Source organism: Anser cygnoides, chromosome 12 (genome assembly GCF_040182565.1).
Source record: "Anser cygnoides isolate HZ-2024a breed goose chromosome 12, Taihu_goose_T2T_genome, whole genome shotgun sequence".
NCBI lineage: Eukaryota > Metazoa > Chordata > Aves > Anseriformes > Anatidae > Anser > Anser cygnoides.
In genome coordinates this window covers 17256603-17269306 of record NC_089884.1, presented here as the reverse complement: position 1 = coordinate 17269306, position 12704 = coordinate 17256603, and the positions used below count along the sequence as shown (strand labels likewise).

The 12704-nt window shown below is 34.7% G+C and overlaps 1 protein-coding gene across 6 annotated transcripts in view; it reads right to left on the bottom strand.

Annotated features, from left to right (window-relative positions):
* The window catches only part of LOC106045268 (uncharacterized), a 312839-nt gene that overhangs the window by 251030 nt on the left and 49105 nt on the right, over window positions 1-12704 (bottom strand). Inside the window, exon 6 of one of the 6 annotated variants that reach the window (XM_013195666.3) lies at window positions 7188-9635. The exons of the other annotated variants lie outside the window; for them this stretch is intronic. Coding sequence (XP_013051120.1) covers window positions 9614-9635 — 22 coding nt within the window. The 3' untranslated portion in view covers window positions 7188-9613. Of the gene's footprint in view, window positions 1-7187; window positions 9636-12704 lie in introns of those variants that run through there. 6 annotated transcript variants of the gene reach the window in all.

Here is a 12704-nt window from a genome sequence, read left to right as displayed (position 1 = left end):
GGAGTATGTGAAGATTCTCAAGTGTGTGGAATAGACAAAGAAGTTCTAGCTGGGACAAATGATATAGGTAAGTAACAGTATAAGGAATAAATCTATGTGGGATATTAAAAAGTGTCGGAAGAAATATCCCCTTCCAACATAGCACCTCTCTGCACTTTGGGATCATTAATTCTCTGGACATAATTGTGAATATATTATGTCCCATCTTGCTAAGTAGTGTTTAATCCATTTTATAGATAGATGATGTCAACTATATCTGACCTTACTAGGAGCAAGCCTCATATAGACTTCTGACTTGTATCTACCCATCACCTTAGATCTTCAGTCCTATTTTCAGAACAAAATTCAGAAGAAAATATTCAGTACAAGTAGCTTTTTTCTGCATTGCTTAATTTGAGATATTAGGGATATGAAACAGCAGCAAAAAGTTGGAATATATCACCTATATTAATGAATGTTTCAGATCAATTTAACCATAACTAACATATTTTCTTAATGACAAATCAATATCAAAAATAATGAAGTAAGATTTTGTGCTTTCCCAGAGTCTTTCTAGTCAAACAGGGTTGTCTTGCATTATTTATTGGCTGTAAGTACAACTAAATCCTGTTGTGGCTTACAGTACAGAATAAGTACACACCAATTCTTTCTTCTGCATTCTTTCAAGAGTTACACATTTGAAAAAAAAGTTAATCTTTATGCCAATTAAATAAATTAAGAACTTCAAACAAAGCTAAAAATAAGCTGCAAATGCATAAACTATTTTAATTTTCTGTTATTGGTACAATTTTCTAGGTACATCTACGTTTCCTCCACATGATTTTTCTCTTGAGCCCATGACTATATACTAAGGCCAAGAATCCACCCAAATAAATCGCATTTATGATAACTTATTCTGCAGCCATTTTATAATTTAAAAAGTCATACAAAATAGCATGAAGCATTGCAGTAGAATCTACAAGCACAAAATCACATGTACTGTACAAACAAGAAAGGAGAAGTTCCTCTTCTTGTGAAAGCTTTTTAACTTCAGGGTGACAGGTGGGTACTTTGGATAACAGAGCAAAAGGTAACAGGGTGATCATTAAAATTTATTTCAAAATGTAATTGTCAGAGACATGGTCCTATTTAGTGGGCCAGAGACAGAAGTATTTATTTCCTTTCCAATACAGCTAGCTGAAATGAGTCTTCCCTAATGTCTATATATACAATTTAATTTCTGACTTGGAACGTACTTTTGACTGTCCCTCATAATAGCAGCAAAAGCTTTTTTTCCCTACAGGTAGAATGAAAATTGGACAAAATCAGCTAATATTTGGAGATTTTTATGAGAAAAACAAAAGGCACAAAAAGAGGAATTAAGCAAAAATGACGAAGGAGGTTATTGACATCAATTTTGCATCATCCAAGCTGGGCATCACCATTCCCCAATAAAGGCAGGGTTGACAAATGTCATCCATTGAAACCATTGGTCCAGCAAAAAAAAAAATAAATTAAAGGGGTCCTTCAAAGGGAAAAGAATTCATTTCTGTTGAACCCAACAGTTATCAGTCTGCGAGTACAGTTAATTAGAACTGCAGGCAAGCATATCATTGAGGCTATGAACCAAAAAAGCAATGATTCTAACAGTATGTGGAATGACGTGAATCAGGGCATGCTGTACTGTACCAAGGACAGGCAGGAGCCGGTTTGCTGGGCAGCATTTTTTACTATTAGAACCCATATGAAGGACTTACACACTTGTGGGCATGTGCACTTGTGAAAATGTATTTATGAAAAGGTATTTTGGAAACAACCAACCAAAACACACCAATATATACATACACTTATGCCAAATAAAAATATATTACCCTTGTAATCAGAGGGAGAATGACAAAACTGATCAGAGGCTTCAAACAGCAGTATGGATACAGTACAGGAACGGGAAGATTAAGAATCCAAAGAATGCATTTAGAGTCAACTGCTAACGTAGGAAAAAAAGCCTTGCTGAGGTTTTCAAACATATTAATTACTACAGTTACTCTTCCAGATGACTTTTGTCCATTAAAAAATATGGACACGATAATAGCAAAAAATAAAAGCAACATATTGTTATATCTTTCTGCATATTCAAGACTTCATTTTTATTTACATTTAAATAATTGAAGCTTACCTACTCAGAAGTATCGGAAACTTAACCAAAAGTGAAAAAATAATAGATATGCTATCATCAGACCAAATAGATTTGCAGTTTTCTATAAAAGACTCAGAATGTTATCAAAATAAATAAGGCTATAAGCAGAATATGGATGGCTCTTTATAGGAATTAGCAAAAAAAAGTCGTGTTTCTGTTTTTTTCCTTTAATAAATACTTTATAAAAATTGGATCTTTAACACCACTTAAGACAGTACATCCAATCACAAAATTATATTTAATGTCAAAATATGCTTGCATATTATAAACTCAATGTCTTTAAGTGGTAGGTAAAGATGAAAACAATGACTTGGTTTTTGGAAGGGGGGGGGAATTGCAAGCAGCAGTATGTCCATCCACAAGGGGCTATGCTAGGGTTACCAAGCTAATTTAACTTGTGACCTGAACTAGACTCTTGAACCCATTCTTTCAGAGGTGAAAAACCAGGGTATTAGGCTTGATTCATTTAGAAGTGCTCTACCAACATAATGAATGTTTTTAATAAGATCTACAACTCTACTGGGAAAACAGTACAAGAAAAGCCCAAGTGCTCCTTTAATGTTTAAAACTTGATTAAATATTTACAGTAGCATAAAACTGAAAATCAGCAAGCTCCTCCCTAACTTGATTGCATCAAATCATGTTTATGGCAGCCTATGAAAAATAAACCTTACCATTACTAGAAACAAATACAAAAGCTAAATTCACGTTTACATTTTGTGTCATCTTTGTCATAGGCTTGTGTGCTTTTGTCCACATGTGCATGATTCCGCCCACTCATCAAGGAAGAAACAGGACTAGATATACTCATGTCTACTAAAAACACTATTTGCTTTCTAAATACTGTGGGATATTTGAGAGAGAATACTTATCCCCCCTATATTTTTTCTGAAGAATTATTTTTGATATTTATCTATCAACCAGCTATTTTCACTTTGTTTTGAATTTTCAGATTTCTTTTGTTGTCCTTCAGGGTAATGAATGTAAGCTCCTTTGACAGAAAACCTTTTTTTTCTCAGCTGCCCCCTCATACAGCACACACAACTTGCAATTTACTTCAGTACAGGCTCTAACCAAGCATTCAGGTGCTGAGGCCTTATCAGCATGGCTTAGGAGGAAAATGTTTCTGTGAAAGTCCACAGACCTGAGAGCAAAATGGAGTTCATATAAGAGATTATTATGATTGAAAGGGTTTATAATCTCAGTGTATCAGATAGAAATTAGTGAAAGATCATAATTTTATAAATATAGAACTGAGACAGAGAAAATGATTTGAGCAAAGTTGTACTATAACCCAATGTCCTCTGCAAATGAAACATCTATTCAAACACCTGAACAGGTGTCAGACTTAGCAATGTTGTTGAAACTACAAAATCTTTAAAAAAAACCAACAAGAACAAACAAACAAAAACCACAATTTTCTCAGGAATGGATTAGTGTACTAAAATAAATATTGGTAAGTAAAAAAAAGAAAATAACAGGGTTAGGTCTTTGCAAATGAAGTCACAAAAAAATTAGAAGTGAAATCACTGTAGTAATAATAAAACAATTTGATTCTATTTTTGACCACAACATCTGGCATCCCTGGGGAGTTAGCTCTTTAGAATGACTGCTTCTAGGGCTTTCAAAAAGCTAATTGTTATGTTGAATCAATTTTGAAACCTGCACATTCCCAAGTAGCGATACAGCTATACATCCCCACAAGCCTATAACACACTTAAGCAAGGACCCAACAAATCCTGAGAACACAGAAAACAGGAATCCCACAGTTTCCATGTTCCAAGGCACTCCTCAGGGAAAAGTCAGAAAAACTGATGCTTCTTTCACCCTCTAAATCAGCTGCTGGAAAACCACAAAGGCTTTCCTGTATCCTGCCAAAAGTATATGGAAGCCAGTATGTTTCCACAAAAACACAAATCAGCTAGCGAGACCAGTTCTTCCAACCAGTGGTAATATTAATAAGAATATTAATAAGAATAGGAGACAAAACAATCTATTTCTTAACTGTATGCTTTACAAAACCAGAAGCAAGCAGGGTGATTGACTAAGCAGCGCAAACCACCAAGACTATGAAATCAAGACTCCTAATCGAAGTCAAACTGTCATTTTGTGCAAGTTGTTAACTTCCTCATGCCTCAAGCTTCCCAGATGTACAGTTTGGCAAAAATACATTTTCAATGAAAAGCAGATGCTCTTTCAAAAAGGTGAGCTCTCAAGGATAAATAAGTAGTTTAGATTTTACTACCTAAAAGATTTCTACAACTACAATAATTAGACTATTTTGGTTTAGTTTTAGAATTGGGGCATAAGTAAGAATTCCTAGAAGGAAACCTATAATTGCTAGCCACCTTTCATTCATTCATATAAATATGAAGTGCATATATAATGCACTGCAAAGCAAGCAAACTGTTCTTCATGAATTACACTACTTTGCTGTAGTTTTCAGCTTTATGTACTCAGTTACAAATTACCATCTGTACCATGTATGTTAATAGCTAGATGATAGTATTCATACATACAGGCAACCACATTCCATCTGCCGTGCAGTTAGGCCACCCATAACTCAGTCCCACCTTTAGACAAAACAACTGCTGTTTACTCAGACTGACAATGAAATTAAATGATTGATGTCACCAGCAGCTACCATTTAACATTCAACCAAATGTGCGTTTAGCATTTAGGCTTCACCTGTTCCAGACATAAAACAAAATTGACTTTTTTCACTGTGATCACTTGTAGAAAAGTCTGACTCAGCTGCAACTTCGAGGAACCACCAGAGGAAAGCTGCCCCTCACCCTCCACACCCTTCAGTTGCGTGTTTAGTAGGTATTTACTTTCCCAGAAAAAAAAAAAAAGCACCTGTCTGTTGCGTACAAAGAGATGTTAAAGTATTCACAGCCTTACCTGAAAATAATTTAAATTTACCCGCATGATAAACTCACATTTGCAACCAATGCATATTGTGATGCTAAAATAAAAGCTTATTTTATAATAATAATGAGAAATCTGATATTGATACACACCAACTAGCACTGAACTCCTGGAATCAAATAGAGTCCCTCTAAGGTTTCAATGCATTCTTGGAAAGCAATCAAAGGCCTCTTTTTCCATAAGTTTGTTATTTATAGAAAAGCATTTGATTGTTGCATTGAAGTGTGCACTCTATGCGTAAAAAGGTGTTTATGGGTTTTAGTACAGTATAGTTAATACCCAAGCAATACCTAGCCCTTTCATAATAAAGAACCCTTACTGAGAGGGTATATATTGTACTTTTCATCAAATGTACAGAATACAATTACATTTGCTGGTGGTCTATAATGTAAAACCTAGTTGAGCCGGCCTATAGCTTATAGATTTGTTGTTTCACATACAACATTTAAGAACAGTTACATTTTTGTACTCAACTGAAACTGAAGAGTAAGATTTGAGAAAAACATTCATTCTTTGTTTCAATGGACCCTATGAAAACTTGAAGAATAATTTAAAATAAAAGCTACAATGCTCAGGAAATAATATATTCTTTATGCTAGTTAGGGGCAGATAATTACACATTTTCCCATAGACAAAAAGCAAATAAAAGGTGCAAAGAACACAAAGAACAGACCTTCATGCACACAAAAGATATGGTCACTTTAAGTACAAATGGAACAAACATGGACTTAACAAAACCCTTATCCACATCATAACTTTAAGCATCCTATGGGCCATGCAGGTGACAATATTTCAAAAACACAAGAGGAAAGAACCACCCACAAAATTAAAATTAACAAAACTAACAAAACTAACAAAATTAAAAACTCCATTACAGTGAAATCCTAGGAAAGCATTACCTGTTCCTGAACATTCAGAATGAAAAATTGAACACCAGTTCACAGATTCTCTGATATGAATAGAGATACATCTCCAATCATGTAAAACCTAAAGCTTAATGTTACATTTAAGATCAATAGGTGAATTAGAAAAACAAGGTTTCACAGCTTGCAGTTTCACATAGTCCTGAAGTACAATTTAAATAACATGCTTTTTTTTTTTTTTTTTTTTTTTTTTAAGAGTGGAGCAGAAAAAAGAATCATAGAATATCCCGAGCTGGAAGGGACCCATAAGGATCATCAAGTCCAACTCCTGGCACCACACGTCTACCCAAAATTTTAGACCATGTGACTAAGTACACAGTCCAAACGCTTCTTAAATTCTGGCAGGCTCGGGGCAGTGACTACTTCCCTGGGGAGCCTGTTCCAGTGTGTGACCACCCTCTCAGTGAAGAGCCTCTTCCTGATGTCCAGTCTAAACCTCCTCTGCCTCAGCTTAATATCATTCCAGCAGGTCGTATCACTGGTGACTAAAGAGAATAGATCAGCGCCTGCCCCTCCACTCCCCCTCGTGAGGAAGTTGAAGACTGCGATGAGGTCTCCCCTCAGCCTCCTCTTTTCGAGGCTGAATAGGCCAAGTGACCTCAGCCACTCCTCATATGTCTTCCCCTCTAGTCCCTTCACCATCTTCGTCACCCTTCTCTGGGCACTCTCCAACAGTTTCACGTCCTTTTTGTACTGTGGTGCCCAGAACTGCACACAGTACTCGAGGTGAGACAGTAATTAGAAATTGCCAAATTAGCAGTTCCTGAGATGCTTCCTTTTGATACTTACCAGAATTTAGCGTGGGTACTGGCTGACAGACAAGTTCCTAGAAGTGACACATCTTTTTAAAACATGCCTAAGCTTATCTAAGATTTAATGAGTTGTGCACCAACTGCATAAGAATAAATAAATTCTGATATGACCTACATCTTGCATAAATTTTGCAAAATTTACCTGCACAAAACAGGCATCTTACACTTCACATATTTCAATTCTGTCCATCATACCACAGCCACAGTTGAGCAAAATACTCAAGCACAGTAAGTGTGTCAGCTGGAAGGTCCCTCTTCAACCTCCCAGAATTGGAAACTGTGGCAGTGGTTACACCAGCACTGATCCCAAGTCTCAAACAGTCCTGACTACATGAGGTGGCTACCGCTCAATTTAACAATCTTGATGCAGTTTTTGTACAAAAGCCATCCATACACCCACAAAACACATTTCCTTTAGAATTATTTTATAGTTAAGATTGACTGATATATTTAAACACTTTCCTTAAATCAGGCCTTCCAGAGAAACTTTACATAAAAACAAAGTGGATGACAGAAGAAAGCAGCAAGTACAATCACAGGTGTTTTCCTCCTGAAAGGCATTTTGTTGCATTCAAAGTTATTACATGAGACCAATTTAAGATAAAGAAGTGTAGAAGTTCTATAAACTCTGACACTTTTAGGCTATATACAAGCCAAATTCTCACTTACTTTAATCATCATCTAAGTAACAAAATGTCAGTAATAGATGTTTGAGGATACTGGAAGAGGTGTAATATTTATATGTATAAAAGCCATTTCATTCTGTAAAATAAACCAAATTAAGCAAATTTAATGTACAGTATAGTGAATAGCCAGGTGGACAACGAGCTAGATAATGTGAAAATGCCAACATAAACAGCCTCACCATCCAACAATTAAGTCAAGGAGAAAAGGAGATTCAACATCTAATTACAAGAAAGAACTACAAGATATGTTACAAAGTCAAGAGTTTGCAAAGAAATATATTTTGGTAGAAAGCAAGTTAGTAGCTTATTTGAATATTTTTGTTAGCATACCGAAGAGTCAAACTGCTGAATTTATGATAGAAAATTGTTTTAAAACCTCCTTTTAAAGAAAAATAAGTCAGGTGGAAAACAGCAATTTTATATATTCCCAAATTTTGCAAAGCTGATCCAGACCTCATCTTCCTGAAAAATCTGGCTAGACTAATTGTTAATTTAGACTGCACAAACCTTTTCATGATTTCAATACATACTGACTGCTCTGATCACAAACCTCTTCAGTACTTCACTAACATTAAACATACAAGCAGTTAAACAGGTGATTTAAGTGTCTTGCTGGGTCAGAGCCAGAATCTTCCGCACTCTAGGGGTGTATCCACCCCTCTAAAGTAGAAAAATATATTTACAGAACTAAACAGATCACCTTGTGGAAAGAAGCAGTCATTTAAAATGCATACCATGGTTAAAAAAAACTCAAAAATAGGTTAAATTTGATTATGTGCTTTTTTTTTTTCTGTGCAAAAATAAAATAAACTACAGTATGACTGCACAGGTATTTCCAAATCAGATGAGCATCTACCCCATGTTTCAATATGAAGTGCAGTAGGAAGACATAGACACTTTCTCTTGTGTTCCACTGCTGATCTCAAAATTTGCTTAGAACCATTACACATCTTGACAGTTCTCCAACACTATGTTACTCTATTATACAGGTGAAACTTCCCATAAAAATATAGGTGAGTCCAGTTAGCATAATGACTTGAATAAATTATTTGCTTGAACTATGTTTCATAACATCCACTCTTTTCCATCTCTGACAGCAAGCTTCATTCAGACGAAGAAGTGACAACTCTCCTCAATCCAATGTTTGTTGTGGCGGTAGCAGGAAAACTATGCATTCATTGAGGTGAAGTGAGGAGGATGATAAGTTGCACAGGCACACCTGGAATTTGCACCAACTTAATTTTGTGAACTAATTCACATCCTTTAACATATTCCTACTCCTTGGTGACATGGATAGGTGCTTCCAAACTCATACATTACTGTTAATTTCAAAACACGTTTCAGCTAAGCATTTAATCAGATCAGGCAATGCTGGGTTAAAGAAATTCCTACAATACAGTTAACAGAAAAGATGATCAAATAAATATTTGCAACTTGACCAGCAAAGTTATCTTCTAGGATTAATCCAATCACAAAACAAAGCAATCTGTTTATACAGATGATTACAGATTATGCTATATTACGTGCAAATTTAGGTTGGTTTATGACTATTAAGAGATTACCTTTAAAAAAAATGTTTGCTAGTAGTTAAATATTGTTCTTGTAGAGAAACTCAGAATAAACGGATGAAGTGAAATCTGATAGAGTATGCATAATCCAACACACTGATATTGTACACAACTTAAGCCATGTGTTTGTACAGGAGAATATATTAAACCCCATCTGTTTCAACCATTTTTAATGTTATAAATTAGGAAAACATCAAAAATGTCAGGAGACAGCGAACACTTATTTGTTGTCTTTCAGCTCTATATTTATTAGACAAGTTTGTTATCAAACTATTCCTCCAAACATGAAAAGAACAGCAGGCCTTCTGGAAAACCAGATGGCTGCTGTGGTTTCAAAACATGTTCTGGAAGGGTTATATAGTTTACATTTTTTCTTTTTCATAAAGGATTGTGTGGGATGTGGCATGGTTCTCAGACACAAAACTCTTGCAAAAAAAGTAAAAAAAAAAAAAACCAAGGGGTATGTGGGTGGTAGAGAGGGGCTACTTGAGGATACAAAAAGAAAGCAAAATTATCCATGTCAGTGAATCCAGGAGACCTTCCTGTAAGAAAAGAGAAACATTTCAGCTACAAAAGAAAAAAGTTACCACTATAAAGGAAAAATGCTTTCAGACTGCACAGTCTTAGACATTTCACTGGCTTTCTCTGAAACAGAAGGGGGCCCTAGACACTGAAATTAAATGGGGGAACAGAAAGAATAGCAAACCATCAAAAGAAATATGTTTGATGAGATGAATTACATGCATGTCAAGAGGAAAAAAAAGAAAAAGGTCAGTCTATCAAACTGAGAACATAATCATATTGCAAAAGGAAAAATGTTTAATAACATTTGGCTAGTCATTAAATCAACACGCAGCAGGAAGAAAGCACAAATACAAAAAGAACTCAAAGCCCAATTAAGGGAAGAATTAGAAAAAACAAAAAAAGAATCCATGACTAACTCCAGTACTTTGTATTTTTGTTATTTGCCATACCATTTCCTATTACAACCTCTTGTTTTGGAGCAGAAAAAAATAGACATTTTAAAAAGTATTTCCTAGGACACGCTCTTCATTCCTAAGACACTGTCTTCAGATAAGAAAAAAAGGAACTTTAGAACTTGGATGGACTCTGGGATTGGGATGGCCAATCTTCCTTACCTTGAGTTTTATCCTTATATAATAAATAAAATTCAATTTAAAATGTTTTGACATATTTCTGTTACAGAATATGGATAAATCTCAACACTCCAAAACTGTCACAATTTTCTGAACAAGTCTATTTCTAAAATTTCTTTTAAAAGAATTAAGAAAAAATTTTGATATTGATGATATGACATTAAAAAAGAATCCCATAAAAATTCTTTCAGTAAGTTTTAGCAAGTTACTCAAATGTCTATATGATGATGTTCTATTTTAATGTCAAAGAAAAAAATTTACAAAGCCACTTTGACTTTTTTTTTTCCTACCAAAATCTGCATTTCTCTCTTTCCTTTTGGAAAATAAACAATTTCACTAACCATTACGCATGTTTTATTTTACTGTTAAAAAGTGACACTATTTTTTTGTCTAGACTGTATTAGAAAGAAATGCATAATTCCTGTAAATCTGCTGCATATCACGCATTTTATTTATAAGGCACTGAGATAGAGCCATGCTCTACACAACTAAACCACAAAAGTATAGCAAGCCTAGGGCATCCAAGGATGTGTGCATAACAGAGAGTTAAGTGCACACGTGCCAGGATTTTCAGACAATGGTCATGCAATTCAGTGTAGTGAGAATTATTACTTTACTGCTCTTGGATCGCTCCAGATTTGAAAACTTTATGAAAACAAACAAACAAAAGTGGTCAATGCTCTTTTTGCTAAGACTTAAGTAGTAAGACACAAACTCAATTTCCATGCACGAGGTATTACAATTGATTGGGAGAAACAGAAAATAGGAAGCTATTCTCATACTCATGAGTTCTGATGATTAAGCTCAGGAACAATAATTTAATTGCCCTGACCAGATTCACCTGTTTGGTATGCAACATACAACAAAATGAAAGAAAGAGTCAAATGCAAACATAATTCATTACCCAAAAATAAGAATCAGAGTAACCAAACTATTCAGGCATTTGCCACATACATATGGAAGGTGTGAAACATTTAAAAAGCTTCCCATCTTTCAAGGAAATTCCAGTTTTTAGAAAGTATAAAACATTCTAGTAACTGTGGGAATATTATTTTAGGGAAACATGCTTCTCACAAAAACTGCTGAAGACAATCATCAAATGGCAAAGCACAATCAGTACTATATACAGAAAGTGATCAATATATTATTTGAGAATCCCACTTAAAGACTTAGTAAAAAGGACAAGATCATCTAAAATCATTTCAACATCCTTTTTAATGAATATTCTGTAAAATCTTACATTTTGAACGAACACGACACACATCTCAGTATACACTTCTCAATATTTTACCTAAACAAAATTAACATATATGGAGAATATCCACAGCACATGAGTAAGACTGAGTCAAACACTTGCATTGCAAACTGTATTTTCACTAACAGTTTTAAATACAAGAAACCCATTTAAATCACCCCACCCCCCAAAAAAAGGTTTTAAAAATTGTTTTTCCTTATCCCTTCTCATTGTTCTGTAAAGTTGTTTAAAAAATAATATTTTCTCCAAGCTATTATTAAATAATTCTTGAATTACAGTATTGTATTTTAGTTTTCATCACTCATCACATTTACCCACAAATACTACTACATTTTCTTCACTCAAAACATATCTTTTATTGATACTATGCCTGTGATAATGATGCAGGTGAATTTTATCATTCCTTTCACCCTACTAGTAATGAACAAATTCACTGCTTATTACTTTGGACTTGATCTCTAGCAAAACACTACTGGAACAAACAATTTGATTTGTCAACACCTTTACAAGGACTCCTCAATCAATGTCACAAATCCAAATTTAAACAGCAAAATACATTTGACTGCAAGACCCCAGACTGATTAGAGCTCCGAGTTCAGTGAATTGCACCAGACAGAACAGCAATCAGATTATTAACTCCACTTGAAAATACTCTCTGCTGCCTGGGATTAGCATGCATATTTTGATATAGATCGATAAGCAATCTCCTTTCTATAAGAAATGCCTGCAACATTCATTTGGCTGATCAAAGGTATATATCAGCTTGTTGTGACAGCTAGCTATTGTTGCCCTCCTTCTTTACAGGAGAGCCTCTATTAAAAAAAAAAAAAAATCCCTGGCTCCCTTTCACCTAATAGTGGAAGTCAGAGAGTCACAAAATTCCATCTCCTTCTCAATACCCAAACACAATTAGTACAGAAAGGACTTTTGCCTTTTTTGAGGTACCTTCGCTTACTTTCACTTCTTGATTTTTTTTTCCTACTTCTGAAACTGAACATTCTTTTCTAGCCTTCCAAACATTTTACGACACTGTTCTCTACTTCCCATATAATTTAATTACAAATAGAGAAAAATGAAATTTTGGGTTCTGTATTTTGCAATGAAGATAATGTTTTCAATATCAACAATTTTTTCCTGGCTTTAGGTTAAAAACAAAGAAGCCCTTTGAATGCTAAGGTGTTTGCACAACAGTCTAGTTC